This window comes from Haliotis cracherodii, unplaced genomic scaffold (genome assembly GCF_022045235.1).
Source record: "Haliotis cracherodii isolate W230 unplaced genomic scaffold, xgHalCrac1.p SCAF_10, whole genome shotgun sequence".
In the NCBI taxonomy this organism is placed as follows: Eukaryota; Metazoa; Mollusca; class Gastropoda; order Lepetellida; family Haliotidae; genus Haliotis; species Haliotis cracherodii.
The window spans coordinates 34817338-34845098 of record NW_027266265.1 but is presented as its reverse complement, the minus strand read 5'-3'; the positions used below and the strand labels follow the sequence as shown (position 1 = coordinate 34845098).

At 38.5% G+C, this 27761-nt stretch overlaps 2 protein-coding genes across 3 annotated transcripts; one reads left to right on the top strand and one right to left on the bottom strand.

Moving 5' to 3' along the window:
- The first annotated feature begins 497 nt into the window (after positions 1 to 497).
- Positions 498 to 6698, top strand: LOC139449778 (probable malonyl-CoA-acyl carrier protein transacylase, mitochondrial). The gene is made up of 4 exons (XM_071231310.1): positions 498 to 1293; positions 2457 to 2544; positions 3651 to 3871; positions 5707 to 6698. The coding sequence occupies exons 1-4, from the start codon at positions 646 to 648 to the stop codon at positions 6100 to 6102; spliced, it is 1353 nt and encodes a 450-aa protein (XP_071087411.1). The 5' UTR covers positions 498 to 645; the 3' UTR covers positions 6103 to 6698.
- Positions 6699 to 19175: 12477 nt separating this feature from the next.
- On the bottom strand, positions 19176 to 27550 carry LOC139454338 (beta-1-syntrophin-like). Of its 2 annotated transcripts, none has more exons than XM_071235967.1 (6): positions 27099 to 27550; positions 26175 to 26563; positions 25575 to 25717; positions 23913 to 24109; positions 22266 to 22456; positions 19176 to 20866 (listed from the first exon to the last, which is right to left on the bottom strand). In XM_071235967.1, the coding sequence occupies exons 1-6, from the start codon at positions 27547 to 27549 to the stop codon at positions 20774 to 20776; spliced, it is 1464 nt and encodes a 487-aa protein (XP_071092068.1). In that variant the 5' UTR covers position 27550; the 3' UTR covers positions 19176 to 20773. The 2 variants fall into 2 exon arrangements, with proteins under 2 accessions (XP_071092068.1, XP_071092069.1); XM_071235968.1 differs by having other exon boundaries at positions 23913 to 24091.
- Positions 27551 to 27761: the final 211 nt, after the last annotated feature.

Sequence of the window (27761 nt, the reverse complement as noted above, 5' to 3'; positions counted from 1 at the left end):
TGTTCACGACCTAAATTAATGGTCTCATTTATCACTGCATAGAGAAATCTAAAGAACAAATGACTGTTTGACCGAGGATGAGTCGTATTGTATGCTTCAGAAACATTTTAACATACGTATAACACGCGTTTAAGTACAAATTTTGTGCGTAATTACGATCGAGAGTCACATTATTAATATCCACAAACAATGTTGGCCCATGGAACTGGTCATACAGAACATATTTTTGGCATTTACGAAAAAAGTGTGATTTGTGAATTATTCACGTGTAAATTCCTGATTTGCTTTTACACTTGACCCAACGACAGTCGTAAAGTGCAAAACAGAATAGCGGAAATAATATTTACAATTCACGATTGTTAGTTCTTCATTATCATTAGATGAACATTTATGTAACGTAAAGCTCGTAAAAGTATCTACAGAGGCACACTTACAAATAAACCTTGATGTCGTAAAATGTATGAATGGAACCGCTTTACGATAACGACGCACTTTCGGCACACGCACATGTGTTTACAAATGTGAATGTCAAGAGATCACATGGAAAATATTGATACTCCAACCAACTGAAGATTACCATGCGGTGCAAATTCATGTTTGTAGAGGGTCTTTTGTAAACAACAAGGTATACCCACCTGTTTTAACATGGGATCGTGTTGTAGATTCACATACCGTTGTTTACACCTAAGATGCACAAGTTCATTGATAAAATCACGGAATCAAAAAACTGTTTTATTTAGTAGAACCTTTTCTAGCGAGGATGATCACGGCAGTACTGAACCAAGGATTCCAAGACGATTTTTGAAGAAGTTGACAAAACTGAATGCTGGAGAAACAAAATATGAAATATCCTTCTCAGAAAAGAGCACACCAGATGCATCTGTTATTCATGAGGAGAAGCACTCACCAGAAAAAGTGTCTGAACTTGTTCGAGAATCAGTAACTTTGTCAGATGATTCCCCTCCAGAATTTCCATCCGATATCAAGAGCTATGATAACAGAAAGAGACTACAAAGTACCAAAGCGTACAGGCCAGTCATCGATCCATCTTTAACATCAATTGTGCTTTTTCAAGGACAAGGGAGTCAGTTTGTTGGCATGGGAAAGGAATTACTGCCATACCCAGGTGTGAAAGACCTGTTTGATAAAGCCAGTAGCATTTTGGGCTATGATCTTTTGAAGATATGCTTGAAAGGGCCCTTTGAGGAGTTAAGAAAAACGGTCTTTTGCCAACCAGCCATATTGGTTACTTCCCTTGCAGCACTGATTAAGTTAAGGGAGATACATCCAGAGGTAATGTCTATTGAAGGGACACTCAATACTTGCGATATCTTATCAAACTTTATATGAATCACAGGAACTCGATATTGGTCAGTAAATAAGAATATATACCCCCTATATGTAAGTAGAGATAGGGGGTATATATTTTTATTTACTGACCAATATCGAGTTCCTGTGATATGAATATAATGACCAATTTGTTATTTGTGAGTGGTTCATGGTATTTATGTATTTGTCTTTCATAATTCCCAACATAGGAGCCCTTAGGTTTTTTGTTTTAATTTGATTTATTTTAATACACATTTTATTTATTTTTGTGTGTAAAGAAAGTAATGAGGTGAGATGTAATAAAATATCTATCTGTCATTTAAATATTCATTGTACTGACACCTCATCAGGGTCAGAATAGGACCCCAGCAACCTATGCTGGTCATAAGATGCAACTTAATGGATCGGATGATCAGATTCAGTTACTTGATGGCATGTTTTTGTACTCTGACAATGTGAGTTGTTGCTCATAATATCAAACACTGGTTTGTCTGGTCAGACTCAAGTTATTTCCTGGTCATCATCATATAGCTGGACTGTGGCCGAGTGCATCATTAACAGGTAACAATAACTGTTTTATTGTTGTTTAATGCCACACTCAGCAAATATTCCAACTATATGATGGCAGTCTGTAAATAATTGTGTCAGACAATCCAATGATTGACATCATGAGCATCAATCTACGCATTGGGATACAATGACATGCATAAACATCAATATCATGTAAGTGTCATAATTTTGAACACAACATTAAATGGGGAAACGGGTGGCCCTGTCGTCTAAGGCGCCACGATTAGCTGTGCAGATTTGCGTCCCTTGGGCACGCCAGAAACCGATGATTGTGAGTTCGAATCCCGGTTCACCTCGATTATGTTTCTAGGTTTGTCAGCACCATCCCCGTGCTCGTGGGTTTCAACGAAGTGGTAAACGTCTGAGACCTGCATCACTTCGGGCTTTCCTCCCACATTAAGCTGACACACCGCGATATTACTGGAATACTGTTAAAAGCGGCGTTAAACCCAACTCACTCACTCACTCACAACATTAAATCCCATTTCACCTCACTCATTGCTGTGATACTGCTGAAAGTGGCATAAAACTCATACTCACTCATTCTGTTATAACAGGTGGATGACAAATGTGTTGGCACAGCTGGGTTCAGTGTTGGAGAGCTGTCGGCTCTAGTCTTTGCTGAGGTGCTCACATTTGAAGATGGTAAATATCTGTGTACAGGGAAACTAAACTGGAATCAGAAGGATTATATCTGCAAAACCTGAAACATCAACAGGAAATATTTTCTGATTATGATTTGATCATAAGATGTACTTTTGATAGTCATGTCACAATGGGCCAAGTTGGGAGTGTTTTGGTACATTGTATCATGTTATCACAGGCTGTTTTATACATACAGTCAAACCTCACTATGTTGAACTCATAGGGATGTGGAAAAAGTTCGAGTTATCCAGGGTTTGAGACAATTTAGATAGTGAATTTTCGAAAACCAAACAGATTATGGGAGATTATTGCCAGTTCCGAAATCGAAAATAGATTTTAAGTGCCCTGGCTGCTGGTAGTGAAGGGGAAGGTGACTCAGGTGCATCATCGATCTCACTGTTCCCATCTGGACTGACGTCAAGTTATTTCACAACCATAATATTAATCATTTTTACTCATTTCTCAATTTTAATGTCATCGGCAGTCATGTGATAACACTTAAGTAACTTGCCGATGTGTATGCATTAATCAGCTTACACCATTGATGTAAGGAGTGCTTGTTAATTGGGATTGATTGGATATTGGCATGTTGTTAGAAGGTATCCTGCATGTGAATTTTTGTGATGCGTCAATCGCAGTGATGTCAGTCAACTGTTTGAGAGGTGAATTGAAGGTTTGTCGAGTGTGTGGGCATTGTTTTGTTTTTTTAAATGGTTTGAGACATCAGGGGAATTTTATGCATAATTTGGAAGCTTGGGACTCCCAAATGAGTTTGAGACAACCGGGAGGTCGACACATCCAGTTTGACAGATCCGAATATAAATGTTTATTGTTTCTTTATAAAACTGTGTATACACACAAGAGTTGAACTGGTGCCTTTTGTTAACCAGATGTTTTTGCATTTCTAAGTCAATAAGTTGGATTTTGCCTAAAATGAGGTTATTGATCGTTTACATTTTTGGATACTAACTTACAAATTTTCATAGCCTTAAAGTGACAAACAGTTCTAGTCAAGTGTGCTATTACTGCAAATTAATTGTGGAACCTACACACTTAAAATGTCACCACGGAGGGAAATTTCTACTACTTTTTGCCATGCTTTTCAGCTGTAGAACTAGTGAAGGTGCGAGCTGAGGCGATGCAGAAAGCATCAGAAGAGACACCGAGTGGTATGATGACAGTGTTCTGCGGGCACGACACCAAGCTCAACTTCGCCCTCCATGCTGCCAAGGAGTACTGTCGCGTGAAGCTGCACATGGAGAACCCCGTCTGTAGCATCGCCAACTATCTCTACCCAGAATGCAAAGTTGTTGCAGGAAATATGGAGGTGAGTAAACCTGGAATATTTCAAGTGAAGCTGAAGTTTGGACAAATTAACAGTTGCAAATAATTATAAATAAAGTATGCCAAGCTTTGAACATCGTCAGTACCCCATACTATGTACCTCCATCACCTGTGAAGACATACAGCTGCTTTGCGTTGTAGTGGCTATTTTAAACGACAAATGAAGGTTCCAGTGAGAGGGAAACCAACGAGTGCTAAGACCAATGAGCACTCTTATAACATGGCACAAACAGCAATATTTCTCATGCAACCAGGGGGCACGGGTGGCCCAGTCGTCTAAGGCGCAGCGATTCGCTGTGCAGAGTTGCGTCCCTTAGGCACGCCAGAGACCTATGATTGTTGGTTCGAATCCCGGTTCGCCCCGATTATGTTTATAGGTTTGTCAGCACCATACCCATGCCCGTGGGTTTCACCGAAGTGGTAAACGTCTGAGACCTGCATCACTTTGGGCTTTCCTCCCACATTAAGCTGACACGCCTTGATATGACTGGAATACTGTTAAAAGCGGTGTTAAACCCAACTCACTCACTCACTCTCATCTGAATCTGATTGATCAATAGGAAGAACATAGAAGGGACATGACTCGTAATAGCCACTGGTGGCGCTACGATCGAGCCTGGAAATTCCAGCCAAGTTCAGTAAGGGTGGTAACTGGACTCTTATCGTCAGTTAACACCCTTAATTTAGAAAAAGACTAGTCCAGAGGACTAGTGGAAACTTACTGCCTCAGAGTTTGTAGCTAGTCCTGTTTGAACGAGACAAAGAAGTTTGCTGTGTTTACATTTTCGGTCAGTTTTATTAAGTTCCAGCTTGTAGCAATATTCAAACATTGGCAACTGGTTCAGAATTAAGGGGGGCTGTCGGGTAGCTTAGTGGTTAAAGCGTTCGCTCGTCACGCCGAAGACCCGGGTTCGAATCCCGACATGGGTACAATGTGTGAAGCCCATTTCTGGTGTCCCCCGTCGTGATATTGCTTGAATATTGCTAAAACAGGCGTAAAACCAAACTCACTCACTCACTCACAATTAAGGCCTCAAATGCTACCAGTCAATGAGGACTACCATCATTGGGTTTTCACATATCCTAAGCACAATTTAGTAGTCTCGGGCTAACAGACTAGCGTGATTTGCGAAGGTTGCTCATTTCATTATTTGACCATGTTGACTATCTCAAGACATGACAAGACATGACAAGACATGACATGGCTGCATGTACTCCTGGGTGATGGAGGAAACCAACCTCAGAGCTGTAGATAAGCCTTTGGTTATTTGGGTATTCTACCCAGGGGTTTGATTTTGATCAGGTATCCACAATTTTTAGAGGGTTTTCAAATTTTTTTACCCACATGTTTCTTGATATTTCGGTACTTTTACTTGAAAGCAAGTTTCATGCAATCCCTGTAAATCATTTAAAACTATGTTCATAGTAGTTTATCTGTCTGCGTCTGCTTGCGTCTCCCTCTCCGGGAAGCCATTTTTGTTACGAAACATAGCATTGTAAGAAAGGCACTATTTCCTTAATCACTGATCAGCGACTGTTTAAGACACAATATGTACATGGACTAGGCACGATGTGCTTTTCAATTGGCAATGTTTGTAGCACAGGTTTTCACCGAATGTAACTGTCACTAAGTGTATTTATAGCGTATTTATAGTTTTTCTGGCATATTTGATACGTGAGGATTTGATTTGTCTGCATATTTTTCATTTTATTTAAAGCACATTTAATGCGTATTTTATGCCAAAATGCAGCTTATCTCGAGCTCAGATAGTCATGCAGTGTTCTGTGAGGTAAGTCTATTTCTTTCTCTTCATCCAGGCACTGAATTTCTTAGAGCAGAATCACCGAGATTTCCGCATCCGTCGCCTAAAATGGCTCCCAGTGAGTGGAGCCTTCCACACCAATCTCATGGATCCAGCCAAGGCTCCATTCCAGGCCAAGCTGAAACGGCTGGAGCTGAATAAACCTCGCGTTCCTGTGTACAACAATGTGAACGCTGCCAGGTACAGGAACGCCGGCAGTGTCATCGACTTGTTACCCAAACAGATGTGCAAGCCCGTCAAGTGGGAACAGACAATGCATGTGCTGTATGCACGCGACCAGGGGAGACAATTCCCGAAGACTTACGAGATCGGCCCAGGAGGCCAGTTAGGGGTGCTATTGAAGAAAGTTAATCTTAAAGCCGGGATGCACCTGGTTCGAATGGAAGTGTAGGACAGACTATCAATGGAATTCAATAGGGAATGCACAGATCGAATGTTGTTTTACGTCTATTGTTGTATGAAGATATTGTTTTGGAACCTCAATTATCCAGTGTATCATATGGATAAAGCCATACCGAAACAGGCAACATTGAAATGATTCTGAGATGTTGTCATGATGAAGCAAACATATTGTTGGGTCATTGTATTATATACTATTCAACTTTTGATAGGGATAATCAGATGTCATCTTATTTATATAAACTCTTGACATATTATGAGAATCAGTTTTGTTTATGGAGAGATATAACTATCCCTATTTATGATAATCCCCTGGGCCCTGTTCCACAGAGCGATCTTAACGGTAAGATGATCGTAACTCCCATACTTTAACATAGGCTTATGACAGTCGTAACGCTAAGATCGCTTTGTAGAATCGGTCTCTGGTCCTATTCACCACACAGGACCATGATAACATGTCTTTATCGTTCTTGTTTGAACTCTAGTGTATTCATAAATTCTAGATGGTTTCCCATATGGGCGTCACTGATTGGACATTTTAGTATTGATATATAGACTCACCCAATATCAATTACATAGGATTCATTATTGTGTGTGGATAGATACAAAACAAATGACATGTAGACATGGAATTTAGTGCTAAATATGAACTGGGCCAGTCCATTAAATGTTTAAAATTGAATTTCTGTGTTCTCATTGTCTGTCTTTGCTATGGTCATCTTAATATATGTGAATGTTTCTGTAACAATGAATTAGTAATTTAGTATCGATATTCATAATTTGTGTCAATAGAGTATCGATATTGAGGATTTACCAATACATCGTTATCACGATATGACAACCGTATAAGCATAAACATTGTCTTCAACCACTTCATGTAGCTAAGTTTGTGTTTTTTGTTGTCGAACGCCGCACTCCGCAATATTGAAGCTTTGTATATGATGGTGGTCTGTAAATAATCAAGTCTGGACCACACAATGCAGTGATTGACATCATGAAAATCGATCTATGCAATTTGGATACGATGACATGCATCAAATAAGTCAGCGAGCATTAGTCGCCTCTTACGACATGCATTGTCGCCTTTTACGTCAAGCAAGGGTTGCTGAAGAGATGGTTAGAAATCCTCCTGGTGATGACACAACCCAACATGCATGATCGTATGATATATAAATCCATGAATCACCAACATGACACACTGTATCAATACAACCCTTACCATGAAGATGCCATACATTCAGTTTGACTCATTGTGACCTAGGTACATCATCTTCACAGTCTTCCCGAGGCAAGGGAGTTAACTGACTGTAAACGTCGCCTCTTGCAGCAAGCATGGGTTGCTGAAGACCGATTCTAACTCGTGGGTTCCTGGTTAAGGAGCTAGAGTGGATTTTGTTTATTGTCACAGTCACGAGTATTCCAGCCAGTCTAAATACTCGAACCCGGACTTGGCAAAACCCTGATTCCAAGTACTAGCTATGTCAGTGCCATTGCGGTGCAATAATCATTGTTGGGCTCTCATCATGTGTTGTAAACCAGTCTCCATGACTACATGATGTTGCACCCTGGGAATTCTGGTTTAGGTTAGTGTTTGATAGCATAAGCAATTATTTATGTTGTCATACGTCATATTCATAGTCTGTTGTAACGGATGGTTGTTGTAAACTATGGTTATAATAAACTGAATGAGACCACTAATTTTAGTTCTTTATAACTGTAGTTCGTTAAAAGCATATATATACAGCAAATGGATGGGACCCCAAAAACCTGTTATATCCATCGAATCATTAAATTCGTGTTCGTTTTAAACGTAATTCACTATACGATCGACTGAATGGATTAGGTGGTCAGACTCGGCGAATTAGTTGATTGGTCATCATATTCTGACAGTATGTATTGTTGCTCAAAATATCAATCACTGGTTTGCCTGGTCCACATTATTTCCAGGCCACAGTGATGCACGTTGTTGCAGCGTTAAACAAATGTTCCTTGTGTTATCCAATAAAGTACAAAGAAAGAGATGAAAAGAAAACAAATAAATTTTATACCAGTTTACATTTTATTATTTGTTCATTCTCTCGATGGCAGTAATAATGCACTGAGCCATCAACAGGGACGTACAGCTATCATTATGACGGGCTAGTGTACAAACGGTGAACACAACAAAACCACACTAGAGGAACACGGGAACACCACACAGGTGAACACAACAGAACACTAGCACAAGACAAAAGAAAATGGTTGGTAAGTAAACAATCCTTGGTTGTGATGGGTCCTGGATCATCCAGGGTAGCAAATCCATATGATTATAAACACCTGGACCCATTCTCCACCATAGCTTCATTTAGGAAGTGATTTTACTCATGTCGCTTCTATATCTAACATAGCACAGAATTCTCACTTGTTGAACGGCTAATATTAGCGTTGAGTTACTCAAATGGGTCTCAAAATAAATCTATGGTAGCAAATGGTTCCAAGGTATTTATCAACATTGAATGGAGAAGTAATACCGAGCGTCCCGTTTCACAAAGCGATCATAACGCTACAGTTATCATACTGTAACATAGGCTTACGACAGTCTTAGCGCTAAGATAGCTTTGTGGAATGGGCCCTGGATACGAGGATGGGTCAGAGGAGGTTGGTGACATGGTAGCAGTGATCTAGTCTTTGTGGTGGGTGCTTGCCAGTACATGGGGAACTAAGAAAAAAATCAGGTGTTGGTCTTATTTACCTCACTTCTTTTGTTGAGGCAGTGAGTGGGTGAGTTCTGTTAACAGACTTAAAACCAACAGGTCCTGGACAACATGTCTGTTGAAGCCCCTCAGCCTTGGTCATTGACCCCTAAAACTAGTGGTTTGTTATTGAATGCTATAATCCTATTGCTAAACTGCTAAGGCTTAATATTACCACATGATTACAGCTAGCAGCCCATACATGCATTCCATCTTGAAAAATGAGACTTTTCCATGGACCTGCTCTTCTATTTGACAGAACTGGCTGTGAAGACAGGATACAGGCACAAAGGATGGAAGAAAATCATTTGATTTACATTAAGGACCTGAATCCTCTGATTGAAGATCACAGCTATGAGCATGGGCTGAGCATACCTGAAGAAATGTGGTTGATATTTAGTAAAACTTAAAGAAGTTTGGAAAGAAAGTTTTGATTAAGGAAGGTTTCATACCGCTTTGAGACAGTATTTCAGTTATAGCACACCAGCTTTAACATATTCTCCGCATCGAGTGCCCTGCTTCAGAAAGCGCCCGACCAATTTTATACACCAATATGTAAGTAATCTATATAAATGCTGCCTACTATGATCAAACATATTTCTTGTGCATGTACATTCCAGGTTTTGTACTTAAATGAGTGTATTATGATTGCCAGGTGACCATTATCGAAGAAGTTTTAGTCTCCTCAACGTTTGAACTACTTTTGCTCAGGAAATCCAATTTTACACAAAGTAGTTTTAATAAGGCTTAAAAAAATAAAAGAATTTGTTCTCAGGCAATGACATTTGAAAATATAATGCGGGTGGGCACTGTTTTTGTTTGTTTTGTTGTTGTTCAAACTAGTATGTAACCAAATAAACAGTTTTGTACAATCAACCTGGAAAAGGGCCTTGAGTAAAATACTGGAAAACAGTATTTGACTACCATGGGACTTGGAATATTTAAGGATTAAAAAAAAATAAATTAAATGGGAATAAAAAAGAAACATGCAGCAAAACTTTATGGTGTGGACGGTGCCCGAGAACCAATACTATTATTTTTTTTAGCCTAAGCGACCCCTTTATCAATTTTGTACAGGGTGCATATTAAGGCAAATATGGTATCATCCAAAGTGAAGCATGTTGTAGAAGTTAACCACTGATGACACCTAGGAGTACAGGTATTGTGAGGATCGGCATCAAATCTCATCAAAATCAAATCTACGTGCTGGAGCACTAAGATGTGGTTTTAATGAGATTGGATATTGATTAGAATCAGGGGGAAACTTCCATATATATTTATTTATAATAAACTATCACTGACCGAAGAGTAAACATGTTTTAATGGGAGGTTACTGCTTTCAGTGTTGCTGGTTGATGCTTTGACATCATCATTCTATACAACCATTTCCCGCAAATGTACGAAGCATCAGCCAGAGTGTTGACTCGGATTTCAAGAAGCAACGTTAATTTTAGGAGTTGTCAGTGGGTACATGGTAGTGGTTTCATCACATGAACAGCTACAAATTATATGTCAGTTATTGGGGGACAACACCTAGTTGTTAAACCATTAAAAAGAATTGTCATAAATAATTATAATTCTTTACTAATTTCAGGGTCTGAACGGATTAATAAAAAGTCTTACCCTTATTTCACATGCCTATATCTGGACATTAGTAACAGCCGGGTATTATTGTATTGTATTGTCCCTTCTGATATGTTGTACGTTGTTATTCAATTGGTCGGAAGGAGTTCCCTGAGTTGATTGTGATTCTTTAATTTGTTTAGTACTGCTAAATGAAATTCTAATGTGAATGGGTGTTAATCTGTTACCATGGTGTTTGCTAAATCTAGAATAAATATTGCCCATACCAGCCGTTAGTAACATGATTTTAGTGCAACTGATATGTTTCTTGTATAAAAATTGCAATTAAAAAACCCTCTCAGCAGATTTGATCAAGTAACAATGTATTTTTCATCTGAAAATTTGAACATATTGTGTACATTTCTGAGAAAATATAAATGTCAACACATTCTGATAAAATAACTATTCTGTATGTGACTTCTCAGCTCAGGGAGCCCGGAAAAGTTGAGATGAAAAAAAGATTCATCTGGGTCATAATGCTGGTTATAACCACAGCTAGCAATATTTCAGTTATATCATGGCATGTCAGCTTGATGTCTGAGGAAAGCCCCAGTGATGCAGGTGTTAGATGTTTATCACTTTGGTGAAACCTACAGTGCTGACAAACCTTGAATCATCATCAGTGCAAACCTGAGATTCAAACCCACGATCACAGGTTTGTGGTGCAGTGAACTGCAAGGATAATCATGATAATTTCCTTTTTTGGCTGACCATATGTTTTGTACACGATTTGAACACTTTTGCCAAACACATAATCTCAACATCCAAACATGACACATCACCAGCCAAACATGACACATCGTCAGCCAAACATGAAACATCAGCCAAACATGGCATATATTCAGCCAAACATGACACATCATCAGCCAAACATGACACATCATCAGCCAAACATGGCACATCATCAGCCAAATATGACCATCATTGAAGCCATGTGGTCACCACTAGGAAATGACCATGACCAAGAGGCAACATCTGCAACAAGGACTGCATCGTACACTGTCCTGTGCATCAGTCCAGATGAAGGTGACCCACTAGTTAACCCGCGCACGAAGGTGTGAACATGTACACAATGGTCAGAACTTTCAGATGATGCATACAAGCTACCTGTATTTGGAAGACAAGGAAGTAACAAACCCGCGATACACATCCTGATGTGGTGGAAGATATGACGCTACCATTTGTCGACAAATAGCAGAACTCTACATTTTCATTTTGACTGACATGATGGAAGGGCAAAAGAAGTTATATATCCAGTCAACTAATGAATTCATGTTTGAGCAACTGATCCAAGTTTTGGTTTGATCAATGCTTCACTGGTTTGAATATTTGGGACAATTAATCAATTAATCTTCATAATATTGTATAAAAGGATTTTGAAAATGAAAAATTTCATACAGTACCTAAATATACAATAAAGATTTTAGATGTCAAATTAACAAGTCTCACCAGGCTGTTAATTCTCATTGAGTCCAACTTCCAGCTCATCAGTTCAGAGAGCTGGGAAAACTCAGACACTCAGACACTTCAGCTGCGTCAGCACATTTAACGGATGTCCAATTGGGCAGTTATTTTCTATTACTTGGTTAATGGATTTCACAAGTGTGGTTGAAGATGCTGTTAATCCAAAGGACTTCAACATGGTAAGGGAAGTAACTCTGATTTGTCAGATAAACACCTCTCTCATTCCTCAAACAATCAAATTTCAAATGCTCTATTATTCGTGACCACACATGCTGTTTTGTTATGCTCTAATATTCATTTGGCATTTTTGTGAACTGTGTGAGGAAACTTCTAGCGTTTTTATATGGGAACAAAGCCACAGCCATCATAAAATACAGGTGATCAACCAAGTAATAGAAAACAATGCCTATATAGACATGCCTTATATACATTAGACATAACTTATAGCTATGATGTGTAGTTTCACAAAAGTCACATCTTGAGTAGGTCCTGCATGTCCTGTAGAACATTGATACACTGATCATATGCACCTGGAGAAACGCCAAGCACCGACTAACCATTTCCCCATACTGCAGCCATTTTGAAAATCGGATCATGTATTAATTTTCTGACGAAACGCATTTGTTTTTGTTGATAATATTACTCGTATTGTAATGTGGAAATTTAAATGGATTTTCTCATGCCATATTTGTTTTTGTTCCATGGCAATCGTTATTAGAGACCATTTAGAATTCTGCTCCAAACTTTAGCTGAGAACTTGCAACCATCAGGGGGACCACCAAGTCCTTGTATCAACCTTTCAGTAAGCATCAGTGGTAATACTGGTACCGTAAACATTGATCACATGAGATAAATGTCACATGTAGTTTTTTCCAAAAGATACAAAAAAAATATGAGATATGAAAAAAAATGTAGCGCTGCTTAACTTTTGTCCAGGTGTATAACTGTTCACTGATTACGAGCAGACCTCATAAACAACTACTTGTTTAAAATGTCAATCGCATTCAAATCAGATCTGTTATATGAGACTTCTCTGCAGATCTGATTTTAATGAGATGGTTAGAGATCCTCCTGGTGATGACACAACCCCACATGCATGATCGTATGATATATAAATCCATGAATCACCAACATGACACACTGTATCGATATGACCCTTGCCATGAAGATGCCATACATTCAGTTTGACTCATTGTATGAATAAAGGTGATCTAGGTACATCTTGTACAGCACCTTCCCAAGGCAAGGGAGTTAACTGACTGTAAAAGTCCAGGCTGGAATTATGGAGTTATATTTTGGCTGGACTTGTGAGTCTATGCATAGTCCAATCCAAATTGTGTAACGATATCAACATCTGGTTCGTAAACAACATGGCATTCAACGTGCAGATTTCAGCCGACTGCATGATTTGCAAAGGACAGATATTTTACAAATCTTTTCATGTGTTCAATCAATGTGCTCACATGATTGATCCACTTTGCGAGGTAAGACCCGTGTTATTATAATATAGATCTTGATCATCGATTAGATCGTCTTATTTGAAGCAAATGCAAGTGATAAGAGAGGTGGAATCTGACAGGCCAATAGGAGGGGCAAAGAAGTGACATAACTTGTCATAGCCACTGGTAGCGCTATGATCGATCTCAGAAATCTCAGAGTCAGTTAACTTCCTTGCCTTGGGAAGATGCTAGTACAGGTTCTAATTAGAAGACACAAATACTTTCAAACAGACCTGTAAAGTCATTCTTGAAAAATTTGAAACCATTGATGAAATATTATAGTTTCATAAGGGACTGTCCATTTCAATTCTGAAGAAGGCAAAGTTTAAAAAAAGACAAAATGGGACATCTCTCCCCCCCCCAAAAAAACCCAAATAAATAGACTTAATATTGTCACAGAAAACCATAGTTTTTGCATTACATATTAAAACATATTGAATATGTTGAAATTGCATGCATTCAAAGAATGACCCCAAATAGTCTTGCATGAACATCCCAGATCCTACCTCTGCAGATAAAATGTTCGGTCCCGGAATACCAAACCAAAACGACACAAAAGCATAATACACAACACAAAACAAATATAATGAAACACAACAATCTGAACAATAAATTCATTGATTGACTAGTGGAGTAAATACATATAACATGTGAATATACATCTTTACACTGTATCACCAATGTTTGCACAACATACTCTCTTGTCCATCCACATCCTGGCATCAGTTACAAAGGAGATAACTCCAATGGAATTCGTAGTAATCGTTTACATACACCCATCCTTGAAGCTGTGTCAAATGTATGTATTTTGACACAGCTCTTAAAAGGTAATCTGATCAGTAATATCTGATCCAAACATTTATTCCCCGACAGGATGCTCTTTTCAAACTTGACAGGTATATTTGTCCAACGCTGGTGATACACATTGATTATATGTGATCCAGTTTCACCAGACTAGTCGATGACCAATCTCATTAAAATCAGATCTCTTAGTTCTTGCTATCGCTGAACAAAGATCTGAGGACATCCCATTACAGGTCACGTCAGAACGACCTTTAATCCAACCAATCAGAGCGTCGCTTACCAGATCATGAAAGTGACAGTCGGAGTGAGTTTTCTGATCATGCAACCAAGAAATATTTAACAGAGGGTATTCTGAACGACAGTTACCGGTTATATGATTATATCCATACAATCTAGGCAATCTATAAGCCATTCCAGAATGTTCGTTTGATCCGTTTTAAAATTAATCGAGAATACGTCAAAATATGTTTCGAAGCGTAGTCACCAGTTTGAAACTAGTATCGTAAAGCTCAAGAAAGCTGGATTCTGATTGGCTAATGTCGCTTTCTTGTCAGTCATTTCATTGGTTGGTCAAAGTTCGCGAAAGGTCGTTCTGACGTGACCCGTAATGGGATGTCCTCAGATCTTTGCTTAGCAGTAGCGAAAACTAAGATCTGATTTTAATGAGATTGAGTTGATGACCCATGGAATCATGGACCTCCAGCAGAGATAAGTCTAGGTTCTGGAACTTCCTTTATGAACCAGGGGAAGAGAGACATCCTAACTTACGTCAGCATCTTTGGATGCACTTAAGACGCCCTACTTGGTAAATTGACGGCTGAATATTCTCTTCTGAAACACATTTTAGGATGATGATATTGTCACAGGATCTTAACCTCTAATATTAGCTGCTTTGATAATATCCTTCTCATTGACTTTAGCGGTGGATTTTTACATACATCGGAAGCATATTATGTCTCCTTATATTTCAATGTCAGTTGGTCATGCATTACGGAATAAATGGCCAGTGATTTCATGGCATTTGATTGGCAATTCTCTTTGTGTTTATGTTTCAATATACTGAAAATATGACACCCTGTCTACAGCGTGATATTTGGATGGGCATGGCTTGTGTTGTATATAGGCGCTGAACGATGTCACTGATTTCACATTTTTGTCTGCAGCTACTTTTGTGCTATGTTTGTTTGTTTGTTGTTTAACGCTACACTCAGCAATATTCCAGCTATATGGCGGCGGTCTGTAAATAATCGAGTCTGGACCAGACAATCCAATTATTGACATCATGTGCATCGATCCAAGTAATTGGGATACAATGACATGCATCAACCAAGTCAGCGAGCCTGACCACCCGATCCCGATAGGCACCTCTTTACACAAGCACAGTCGCCTTTAACGACAAGCATGAGTTGCTGAAGACCTATTCTACCCCGGATCTTCACGGGTCTTTTGTGCTATGAATAAATAAGAACTCTGTGAAGTTATTAATGTTGACTAATTCATTAATAACTGTCTTCTATGTGTATTTGCAGTTATGGAGGTACATGTATAAACGTAAAATCTGCTATGTATATTTACACAGTATGCACGTTTTTAACTTTAATACCTCCATAAACACATCAATTCTTAAAAACACGGATAAGAAGTGACAGTTGTATTTTGCAGGATAATCCCCCATTAAATCATAACATGGTCTAAATGAGCAGTCCTAATCCTTTGGCCTAGATTTATCTCTGCTCTATATGCCATCAGTTCTGGTTCCAAGGCTCTTATCACTACAATACATTGTATAACGAACACAGCATAATAAATACCAGACTAAATACATACAGACAACCTTACAACAGTCAAATGCTACATGTAGTTCAGCACCATATTTGGACTTGATTGATTTAAGCATATATAAGCCTTCAAAATACATAATTGTTACATATTTCATATACAACAGTACATATAGGTCTATCATACACACAGCTGCTAATAGAGTACTGGCTACTGGCAGATATGTAATCGACTTGTGCATAATAGAAACGATTACATATAATGATAGTTATTGATTTTTGAGATCTTTAGGTGACTATTAAAATTAAAAATTTGAGTAAATATTGATCGTCCTATTTTATGCAGTGCTATTGATGTTCACAATGCAAAAATAATTTAAATATTTTCTAGGGGAAAAAATTCACAGCATTCGCAGAAAGCCAACATATTAACATTGAGTCAGATGACTACATTGCTAAGGAAATAACGAACATACCCAACACATGTATATGGTCACAACACATCTGCAAAATACTGGTTACATGAATGTGCAGGCAAAATATTCCATAATGGCACACAGGGGGGAAAGAGTTCCTCTAAAAACAGTGATTTCAACACCCCAAATGAAAAAATCAAGTGGAATTTCACAAGAATATTCCAATATGCAAAGTGATGTTCACTTCATTCTCTCCAAACAAAAATAAGCATTTGGTCTTTGTTGTGATACACACATATGGTTGACGTCAAATTTGACAAGATGAGACAAACACATGCTGTTGAACAAGAAAAGCCAAATGTTCTATTAATTAAGTATTTTCTGGCAAACCTTAGTTTCAAAACAATACAGGCATCGAGCATGCATCTTCCTGAGCTAAGAGAGTTAACCAACTTTAAAAGTCCAGTTTCCACCCTTGCTGAACTAGGCTGGAATTCCTGGGCTCGATCGTAGCGCCACCAGTGGTTACAAGTTATGTCCCTTCTTAGCCTCTCCTATGGAACAATCAGATTCCACCTCTCATATGACTTGCATTTGTTTAAAACAAAACGACGGCGCCCAGTCAAGACGATCTGGTCGATAACCAAGATCTATATTGTGACACAATGGGTCTTACATCGGGAAGTGCATCAAATCACGTGAGCACCTTGATTAAAAACATGAAAATATTGGGAAAATATGTTGACAACGAGTTGGTACTGCACGTTTTGCAAATCCTGCAATCCACCAAAATCAGTTTACGAAGCGGATTTTGATTTCGTTGCGCGATTTTTATTGGTCTATTCATAGATTCGTTAGTTCAGCCAAAATGTAACGAAATAATACAAGCCTAGTTCAGCAAGGGTGGAAACTGGACTTTTATAGTCAGTTAACTCTCTTGCTTTGGGAAGATGTCCAGCATGTTGAGCATGCATGAGTGGTTCCAGCCTTAGTGGTTGGTACTTCACTCACTGATGATTCCTACTGCAGATGACTACAGTATTTTTTCACTAAATACAAAATAAATGCATGCATATATCCTGTATATCATCAAAAGATCGTCACATATCTTTCTGAAAGGTTTTCCTCCTTTCTTACATAAGCTGATAGTATAAAACACTATCATCAAACTGTTTATAGATCATCGTCAATACTTCATGGGTTTCTACACACTACGTCCTCCGTCTGTGAATACGTATGACAGATATGCAGTGTGGTAATAACATGTCCCATTTAAAGTCAAGCAATGAAATGTGGAGAGGGGTTTATCTAGAATTTCAAACTAAGTGCCCTTGCAATGCAAATTGTTAAAAAACTGTAAAAAAATTGTAATTTAAATTTTTCATTTTTTTTTCTGAAACTGTGTCCTAACATTGTATTCAATGCAATGATGTAAAACTAACTAAAAAAGCATATACCATAACTGTTCTTGTCAGTATAATGCAAGCCACCTCTTCCACATACAAAGCTAAAGCCATAACATTAGTTGACTATTATTAAGAAATTTTAATTCCAATTTGGGAGTGTTTACTGACGTTTGTTGTAGACTTGGAACTGACTATAGGCATCTGATCAGGTCTAGATAAATCCCCGGAGGCTCATGCAAGTACAAGGAAGTGTAACTCAACTCTATTCCATCCATGAAGTTTGTCCGAACTCTACAAGTGTAGGAACAAAAAGCAAATGTGGAGAGGAGGTGACCGTAAGGCTGTAGCGCATACTGCAGGAGAAATATATCTGTTCGTACATGTAAACCGAGCACTCATTGGTCAGAGCACATGCTGTTTTCCTTCTCGCAAGAACCAGTTATGATTTGATTCGTCGGACAAAGTGGACATATTTACAGTAAATCATGAAATTAAATAAATTTTGGGAAATATGCAGTGCACCTGACAAGATACACCAATATGGCCAGAAAGAAACGTGCCACTTTATTGATGTGGGCAAGGACACTCACAGTTTCTGCATTAATTTGATGATTTTCAGTATTCAAGGTGATGGAGGAATGCAGAATACAAATAAACCCGTGAAGTATTGACGATGCTTATAATTATGAAAGCACACGACAGAGCACAAGCAGGATACAATAAGGCAGAGGGATATTCTTTGGCAAGCAAATACTTCCACGGACATCGAAATACTATATCTGTTAAGTTGTTAAAGCTTCAGATACAGAGGGATAACAAATTCATCTACAAAAATAGAATTTCTGCAGAGAAACGTTTTGTTACAAATGGTTACTAAGGCTAAAACAAAAACAATCTTTGTTCTCTGGTAGAGCCTGCTTCAGTTAACATTCCTGCAGGATTACGTTCATTTCTTTCTCAACTTTAATGAAAATGAAAATGTGCTTGTATTTCTACACTAAAGAGGACACTCTTCATATTCATCTAATTTTTGTTAATCATTCATTTCCATACTTTCAGCATAATAATAGGAGTTTGGCCATACATACTAAAAATATTTTGAATACAATCAGGTATCATAAATATTTAATGTGCTGACAAATTCATGATCAAGCTTTTTTTGTAAGACAATTTGAACATGCTTTTCACATTTTCCAATTTCTTAAAACAAAACGTTATCATATATCACAAAGAAATACACCTAGATTTTTTATATTGTTCTAATCCTTTATCAAATCATTGGAGTATAAATATATATGTACTATGTTTTCTATTATAAAGTATATTCACTAATCACTGTCACATTAAATAACAAGATCTCTTTCCAACATTATTATAAGCAAAATATGTAAATACATTTGATAAAGTCATAAATAATAGTCACAACCAAAAGATAGTTAGAAGAAACTGTATTGTTTCATTTACTCGAGGAATAAATAAAAACTGTTTTCATTTACTGTTTATTTTATTTTGTTCTGCAAAGAATGCCATCTATCTTTCGATTGGTAACAACCAAGCTTATTAAAGTCAGATCTTTTATTCCAATATAATATATAGATACTTCTCTGTATGATGATCTGCAAACCCTCCATAGAACATAGTCAGGTGAACCCTGAACACTTACTGAACATAGACCACTTCCAAGTTTTACCACTTCAATTCAGATTTTTTAATATCAACACACAAAAAAACCTGCCCAGAACTGAATTATTCCTTCCATGATATGGGTGTAGATTCCATGGTGATAAGAAACAATGATATGATGGTGTGGTTTTTATTATTTACATTTGGAACTGTCTATTTAAGTGTTTTTTTCGAGATTCAGAATTATACATGCTTGTGAGAATGCTTCACCGACTAATACAGAGAATGTTAAAGCCTTAACGTTGAGTAGACACTTCAACTAATGAGACTTCCTTTGGAGTGGTTATCTGACCTTCATGCAGAGAGGCATTATATTAAGAGCATAAAAGATCTGATTTTTAAAAGATTTGGTATTAACAGGTCTGAACGGAGGCAATTCTAAATCAAAATGCTATATTATGCACATAAACAAGTAGAATGCTGCAAACATAATCATGGTAATATTTGGATACTGAATCTGACATGAACACTACAGGCAGGCAGTCAACAATAGCAGACACTCACATGCGACGATTTCGTAAACTCCATAACTATACTTAATGAATTTGCAACTTGTAAAGAAGAAAATAATAGCAATGATTACCTTAAAATTACTTTGAAAAATGGTGCTCAAATAAAAGAAACATTATGTAAATATGAAACATTTGGACCTGTGGATTTGTATAATATGAAAGATCTCTGGGTTGATTGTTGGTTTTGATGACATTAAGCAGCAGTAGATGAAGACACAAGCCATTGCTAAGCTTTAAGGTAAAACTGAAGACAAACAATTGGCTACAAATACTTATTTGTTTTTTCTAAAGCAAAAAACCCAATAGCATTGATTTATAAATGCTGCAAAAAATCTCTTAATAACTAAATCTTGGTTTTTAGAAAAATGTATAAAAATCATCCTTTTCACCTTAAAAAAAATCACTATTTGTACATATTCCTCCCTCACATATTTTTTATTACAAATCAAAAGACTATGAAAACATATAAACAATAACTACAATTAAACTCCAAATTAACAAATCCCTGTCCTCAGGGAGTAAGCCATTTGTTTCAATCCATTTGTTTCCTCATACAAATAATATCACCATGGTAGAAACAATCACTGAAAAACAATATTAAAATATCTTGTAAAAAGATTTCAATAAGATCATTCTAAAGAGGGAGGATAAAGATCATAGTACAGTCCAGTACACAGACACAGAAAATGTGCAGTTGTGTACTGCAGGGTTGTTCATTTTCTCCTATTGATTTTATGAGATGCTTATTATGCAATGAGACCCAGTCTGGCAACCTTGGATGACAAGAATGTATGAAGAACAAACACCATTGGCTTTGGGCATGTGTTCAAATCCAGTTCCTGTAATAAAAAAACAAGGAAGTTACTCATTTTTTGAGTCAATGAACAAAATTAATATTGAAATATTTTGTTCTTGGTTTGTAGGCAAATGATAGAACGTATTTACATGTCAAATGAATTGGTTCTTAAGCCATAATGTAATATTATACCTTGTAGGCATGATGAATACTAGTGCAAAAATAACACAGTTCTGTATTATAATCATTTTTGCTGTAACATGTAAAACATTATAAAATTACTCAAAAGCTTAAAATATATGCGAGGTGAGGTGAAATTTGGTTTAACGTCACGTCCAAGATTATTGCACTTGCATGCAGGTGTATGTGTGTTTGTGGCTGCTTGTACTAGTCCGGACTGATGCCGATTTATAGTGCTAGCTCACTGAGATACTATGCCGCAGTTTAACATGAATACCCCACTCAGACACAGTATACTGACTCCGAGCCGACCAGTCCTTGTTTCAGCCCCTTAATGCCGAGCGCCAGACAGGGTAACAACAAGTACAATCTTTTAACGTCTTTTTGTATGACGTGGCTGGGGATCAAACCCCGGACATTCCGCTCTCCGGGCGGACGCTCTACCACAAGACCACGGAGGCGGTCCTTAAAGTATATGTACACCCTCATTTATAATACTTATATAACACTGTTTCAATACATCTCCCAAAATGGGACTATGCTTTTGTAAGAGTCAACTAACAGGATTGGGTGGTCAGACTCGCTGACTTGGTTGATGCATGTCACTGTATCCTAGTTGCTTAGATAAATGTTCATGATGTTAATCACTGGATTGTCTGGTCCAGACTCGACCGCTGTCATATTGCTGGAATACTGCTGAGAGCAGTTTTAAACAACAAACAAACAAACATCTTCCAAACGTTTTGACAGAGTCCATGAGTTGTGTTTAATGCTGTTTTGAGTGAGTGAGTGAGTGGGTGGGTGGGTTGCTGAGTGAGTGTGTGAGGTTTTTAAGCCACATTTAGCAATATTCCAGCAATATCACGACGGGGAACACCAGAAATGGGCTTTTCACACCTATGTAGGGCCTCGAACCCAGGTCTTCGGTGTGACGAGCGAACGCTTTAACCACTAGGCTACACAACCGACCCTGCTGCATTGAGCAGTACTTCAGTTGTGTCATGCCATGTGAGCTTGCTGTTGGCCGGGTTTTAGACATACACAAAATCCCATGAGCATGGGTGTGGCGCATATAAAACCATTGACTAATCAATGAACTAAAAACATGATCATAGGATCCTGACATGACTAGGGGACGCAACTCTGCCTCACTTGACTTCTTGATGATTAATAAGAGTACAAACAAAGTAATAAAGACATAATGATTAATTGAATTTAAAATATGCTGCCCTCTCCTTGCTCAAGAGCTATTCTCTAGTTACCTGTTCTCCATCTTCACCAAAGTCCAGCCACAGCAGTCGGTGGCCATCATCAGCTGACATCCTCAATCTCTCGAACGGGTAGTTCCACAGGATGGTTGGTTGGATTTCATCGCTTCCCTTGTCTTCTATCATTGTGAAGCCTGTGTCAAAGTTCAGACACAACTTTGCTTTTTTCCCTTGCCATGTCACAGCTGAAATAGCAATGTTTAGTCAGTGAGGTCAGGTCGTATTCAAGACAATCTAGTGATTGAAATCATGAGCATCGATCCACGCAATTGGGATACGATGACATGCATCAACCAAGTCAGACAGCCTGACCACCCGATCATGTTAGTCGTCTCTTACAACAAGCATAGTTGCATGGGTTGCTTAAGACCTATTCTAACCCGGATCTTCACAGGTCTCGGCATGTGAGTGCTTGTATTAGTTTTGGCGTGTGAGTGCTTGTACTAGTTTTGGCGTGTGAGTGCTTGTACTAGTTTTGGCGTGTGAGTGCGTGTTCTAGTTTTGGCTTGTGAGTGCTTGTACTACTTTTAGCTTGTGAGTGCTTGTACTAGTTTTAGGCGTGTCAGTGCTTGTACTAGTTTGGTAACAGACGCAAATCTGAACAGGCAATTGTGGCACCTTTTTCAACTAGGCCACCCGTGCCCTCCATTAATGATAAAGATACCAAAAGGCTAGAAGACCTAAGGTGCCATGAATAAATAGAACACATCCGTTTTGCACACATAAGTAGTACAACTCCTTTGATTGAACTGGATCTTGCAAAACAAACCATCTATTCAAGGGGTACTACACTGTGGTTTTGGGAAAGAAGTGCTACCTTTAAAAGTCAGGTTTGAGCAATATTCCAGCAATATCATCATGACTTCATACAGTGTGAATGAATGATAGAATGAATGTCTTATGCTGCACTTAGAAATATTTCCGCTTTATCACCGCTGCCTGTGAATATCAAGTCTGGATCAGGTAAACCTGCTTGAGAGTGAGCGAGTGAGTGAGTGAATTTTGTTTTATGCTGCAGTAAGCATGGTAAACGGTATTCCAGCTACATCATAAATAATCAAGTCTTTGATAGGCGATCAAAAGCATGCTACACATGCTAAAACAGGAGGCAGGGTTCAGTTGCACAAAGCTATCTTAGCGCTATGATGAATGTGACTCTCATACTTTAACATAGACTTATGATAGTTGTAGGACTTAGATCATTTTGTACAAGTGGGCTCTGGACTATATTCTGCATGTGAGTAAGAATACCCACATGGTTCGTCCATCTCCCAGACCCTAACTCAAGTCTACAATGATTTGGCAGCCCCTGAAATTAAGGACTGTTCTGGTGTCCATTTGAATTTTACCGATTATTTTGTGGATATATATTTTTAAATGAGATAACTTTATTTCTGAAACTAAAAGTTAGTCAACCACAGGGTCGTAACTATTGAAACAAGTAGGGATTAGTTTATAACCAATTCCCCTGAAGCAATTACCCTCATCTCACCAATAACACAAATCTTGATAAACACATTCCTAATTTGAAGATTCCATATGAAACTAAGAGTCCTTTAGAGAAATTAAACACCTTACACAGACTAAAATCAAATCGAACTGTCTTGTCAGTGTTAACAATGTCCTCGTTTCTCTACTTACGACATGTGACATCCTTGACAAGGACTGCAGCTCCATGGGAGCCCTGTACCAGAGCCCGGGACCAGAATGCCAAGTCTCGCTGTGTCTCTACACGGAGGATGTGTGTTTCCACGCCATTCCTAGTCCCAGAGCGGGTACCAAATGTCAGGACGTCGTCTCCGGTGATGAGGTTGCTCTGCCTGCCCGAATGTACCAACCTGCAGTGTCAAGATGGCTGACAAATCTAACAAGCCATCACAGTGAACCGATGTCTCACTATTTACCTTAACTTATTTTATTAAGTTGCTGTCAAGAAACAAATAGTGATTGGGAAAGTCATGCCTTCTGCAATTCATGCATAATTCTAAAAAAAAGGTGCATCAAAAACTAAAGCCTCCATGTGCAGTAGTTTTCTTACCTGAACTCCAAGTTTACCTTGACTGACAAATCACAATTTAATTTCATCATCATGACCTCTAAATCGTTGATCTGCTTTCATCTTTGGTTACGATACTGCAGTGCTCATTCATACAAAATTTGAATTTTGTTTTGTTTTGTTTTTCCTCCTAAAACGTTCCAGCTAAGTATGATTTGAACAGGTGACTATGGCTTTGACATGTGATTGTTTGAAGTTCAAGATTAAGATTACACAGAATGAAGTGTTTTATTCAGCTGCAATCATTTCTAAGTCATGTTGAATTTATGGCAAGAAATACACTCAGGGTGTACACTTCAATTTAATAGTAGAACAGGCTTCCGAGCATGTGCAATGATCACAAAAATCATGTGTTTGTTTGTTTGGTTGTTGTTTACATTCAGTAATAATCCAGCTATATGACGGCAGTATGTAAATAATTGAGTCAGGACCAGACATCCACTGATTGCTACCATGAGCCTTGATCAGCGCAAGTGCGATATGATGACCCGATCCCATTAGTAACCTCTTACGAAAACCATGGGTAGCTGAAGACTTATTTTAACCCGGATCTTCAAAGGTCGAAAATCAAGTGAAGCAGGCCACAGGTGGCCAGCCTTGGACCTCCAAAACATATTACTGGGAGTCCTTTGGACTCCAAGATAAGGTCATTAGGAAACAATTAGATGCAAGTTAGAATATTTTCTTGCAATATAAGAATCTCAGCAGTGAAACAAACAAAACATCCTGAAGGTAAAAATTCATATTCAGAGAATAATACATGACCATTGTCAATTAGTACCTTGTGTGCTTTTTGTTATAGTTTTTGTTATTCTATTTTTGTTTTGAATTTTGTTACTTCCCTGGTGCCACAGATTGGTTGTCTGTAGACGTTTAGTTTGTTTGTTTGTTTGTTGTTTAACGCTGCACTCAACCATATTCCAGCTGTATGACGTTGGTCTGTAAATAATCTGAGTCTGGACCAGACAATCCAGTGATTCACAGCATGAGCATTGATCCAAATAATTGGGATCTATGACACGCATCAACCATGTCAGCAAACCTGACCACCCGATCCCGTTAGTTGCCTCTTACAAGCATAGTCGCCTTTTATAGCAAGCATGGGTTGCTGAAGACCTATTCTACCCTGTATCTTCATGGGCCTACATTTAGTAGGTAACAGTGGTCAAGCCGTGACTCCTGTTTTCCTGCCAGGGACCCCAAAAAGTATTCCAATCCAGCAGACAGACCCACAGTATATCATGTACCTGGTTGCCAAGAGTGGGTGGCTCTGGAAGGGTGTGGCCCACTCCTCCTTACTCCAGGGGGCAGTGTCGTACAGAAGGAGATCCTTGTCCGTCAAGGCTATGAACACCGGCTTCCAGCTCGGGCTTCCCTGCTCATTTGTTAGCTACAAACAACATAATTAGTTGTCATCAGACTGAGAGAGAATGAATGTCTCAGGTCCCAAAGTTGCGACTAATTTGGTCACCAAGCAACTGAAATTTCCACCTGGAAACATATTCTTAAGCAGTCACCACATGATTACTTGGAAAATCAAAATGGTGACCTGATATGACTAAATGCCAATACTTAGAGACAGAAAGGGAATATATTAATAACATTGTTCCACTGAATCAAAATCTCATGCAAATGTTTTTAAAAAAAAGGAGTTGTAAGGTTAAAATGATTGATAATAATGACCAGTATTCACACAATATGCAGCAAACTTTGAATATCCTTTCCAAAATAAATAGATGATCTATGATACGACAGCTGTATGGAACCTTGACATATCATGATGTAAAGATACATGTCATCCAAGCCCTACATATAACCAAAAATATCATCATCATCATTATCATCACCTGTTCTGAGAGCCATCCCATGTGCATGATTTCCCCCTGGTTTGGTGCAGAAATTGTGATCTGGTTGGCCTCTGATATGGCTTGCTGGGTTAGCATAGTTACGTTAGAATGAATTGCATTAAACCAGTCACTGGCCGTAAGAGGATCTGAGAATCGGAGAATGCAAGAGCTTTTTCCATCTGGTGAATGAAGTTCAAGAACTTTTTGTTCGAGGTCAGATATACTTAGGTTCCGACAGAGGTAGCACATTTTGAGTGGTATAGTTTTCGTTTCTGACCAGTTGGACGTTTTGACTGTTTCTTTCGGTGGGTCTGGGTGTGACCCCCATCCAAGTTCATTCAGAGGAGACGATTTCTTGAAATATGGTGTTACTTCTCTCAGATATTTCACTGTGAAAAAATAAAGAAATCATAAATGGTAGATCTAAAGAGTTTACAAAATAATACTGCACAAATGATGAAAATAATTTTCAGGCTTTCTTCTCTTGTGGTTATGTCATGAACCAATTAAAAGATGTAACAGTGTTAGTGTCAAGCAACTTATGTCAGGCTAATCTAAAAGTTGAACAATCCATGAATTTGCCTAAGCGCAGCTGCAAAACCGAAGCTATACAATTCCGTGTTTACTATTTGACATCCACTTGCAGCTAATAAATACATATTAGAGACCACTGTAAGCCGAAAGTTAAAGCAGAGTCGTACACTGCAATAGGTTTCGCAGCTCGGAAAATGGATAGCGCTTGATATTTTCATTGACAGATTTTATAAAGGGGCAGATAATCCTCTAAGCCTGCCTTTAAACTTCACAAGTCATGTCAAGACCGGCAATCAAGTTGCAACGAGAAACATGAATATTATTCCTTTAGCAGTATCGTTGAAGTTAAGAAGTAGAAACAAGAAATACAAATATTGGATATTTCCAAACCTTCCATCTCTACTATTTTGCCTGCTCTTTTCAAGGCCCTGACAGCTTCGTCATGCGTAGCCTCTCTCAAGTCTTCCCCGTTCACCGACAGAATGGCGTCCCCGACGTACAGTTTCTCAGTCTTGTCGGCTGCCATTCCTTTGAAAATCTTGCTAATAAGAATTGGCATTTTGTTTTCCTTTCCACCTTTGATGCTGATTCCCAAACCATTTGTTTCTTCTTTTATGACTTTCACAAATCGCTTCTGACCGGCGATAGATTCAGGCATTTCAGGGCTGCCATTTGCAAGACCCTGACGACTGTCGGGCGCACCATTGATTGCACCCGCTTGTTCGGGGTTTTCCGTAAGTGTGAGGGTTAATGACTCTTCATTTAGAGTCACATCCACCCCACACCACTGTTGTCTTATGTAGACTTCGAAAGTTCCTGACCTGGCTATTCCAGCCGCCATCTTGACCTCCCTGTCTACACGGATCACGTGACCGGGGAGCAATCAGTGCTTGAAGTTACGTTAGCAGGTGCATGGGGAAAGAGAAACGGTGCTTTTCCGTAATTGCATTTGGCCATATATTACCACAACATCTGCGAGTAATGTAAATATCGGTGTTGCGTGGCATTCCACACTCTCTTACTACCGCCGTCAGCTATTGTGAGCTGTACTTA

Excerpts from the sequence above, each read along its gene's own strand:
- LOC139454338 (XM_071235967.1), bottom strand. The coding sequence starts at position 27,549 with ATGGCGGCTGGAATAGCCAGGTCAGGAACTTTCGAAGTCTACATAAGA. Across the intron at positions 26,564-27,098 it reads CAAAATAGTAGAGATGGAAG|TGAAATATCTGAGAGAAGTA; the intron begins GTTTGGAAATAT and ends ATTTTTTCACAG. Across the intron at positions 22,457-23,912 it reads TGTCAAGGATGTCACATGTC|CTGTGACATGGCAAGGGAAA; the intron begins GTAAGTAGAGAA and ends TTGCTATTTCAG.
- LOC139449778 (XM_071231310.1), top strand. The coding sequence starts at position 646 with ATGGGATCGTGTTGTAGATTCACATACCGTTGTTTACACCTAAGATGC. Across the intron at positions 1,294-2,456 it reads TAAGGGAGATACATCCAGAG|GTGGATGACAAATGTGTTGG; the intron begins GTAATGTCTATT and ends CTGTTATAACAG. Across the intron at positions 2,545-3,650 it reads GGTGCTCACATTTGAAGATG|CTGTAGAACTAGTGAAGGTG; the intron begins GTAAATATCTGT and ends CATGCTTTTCAG.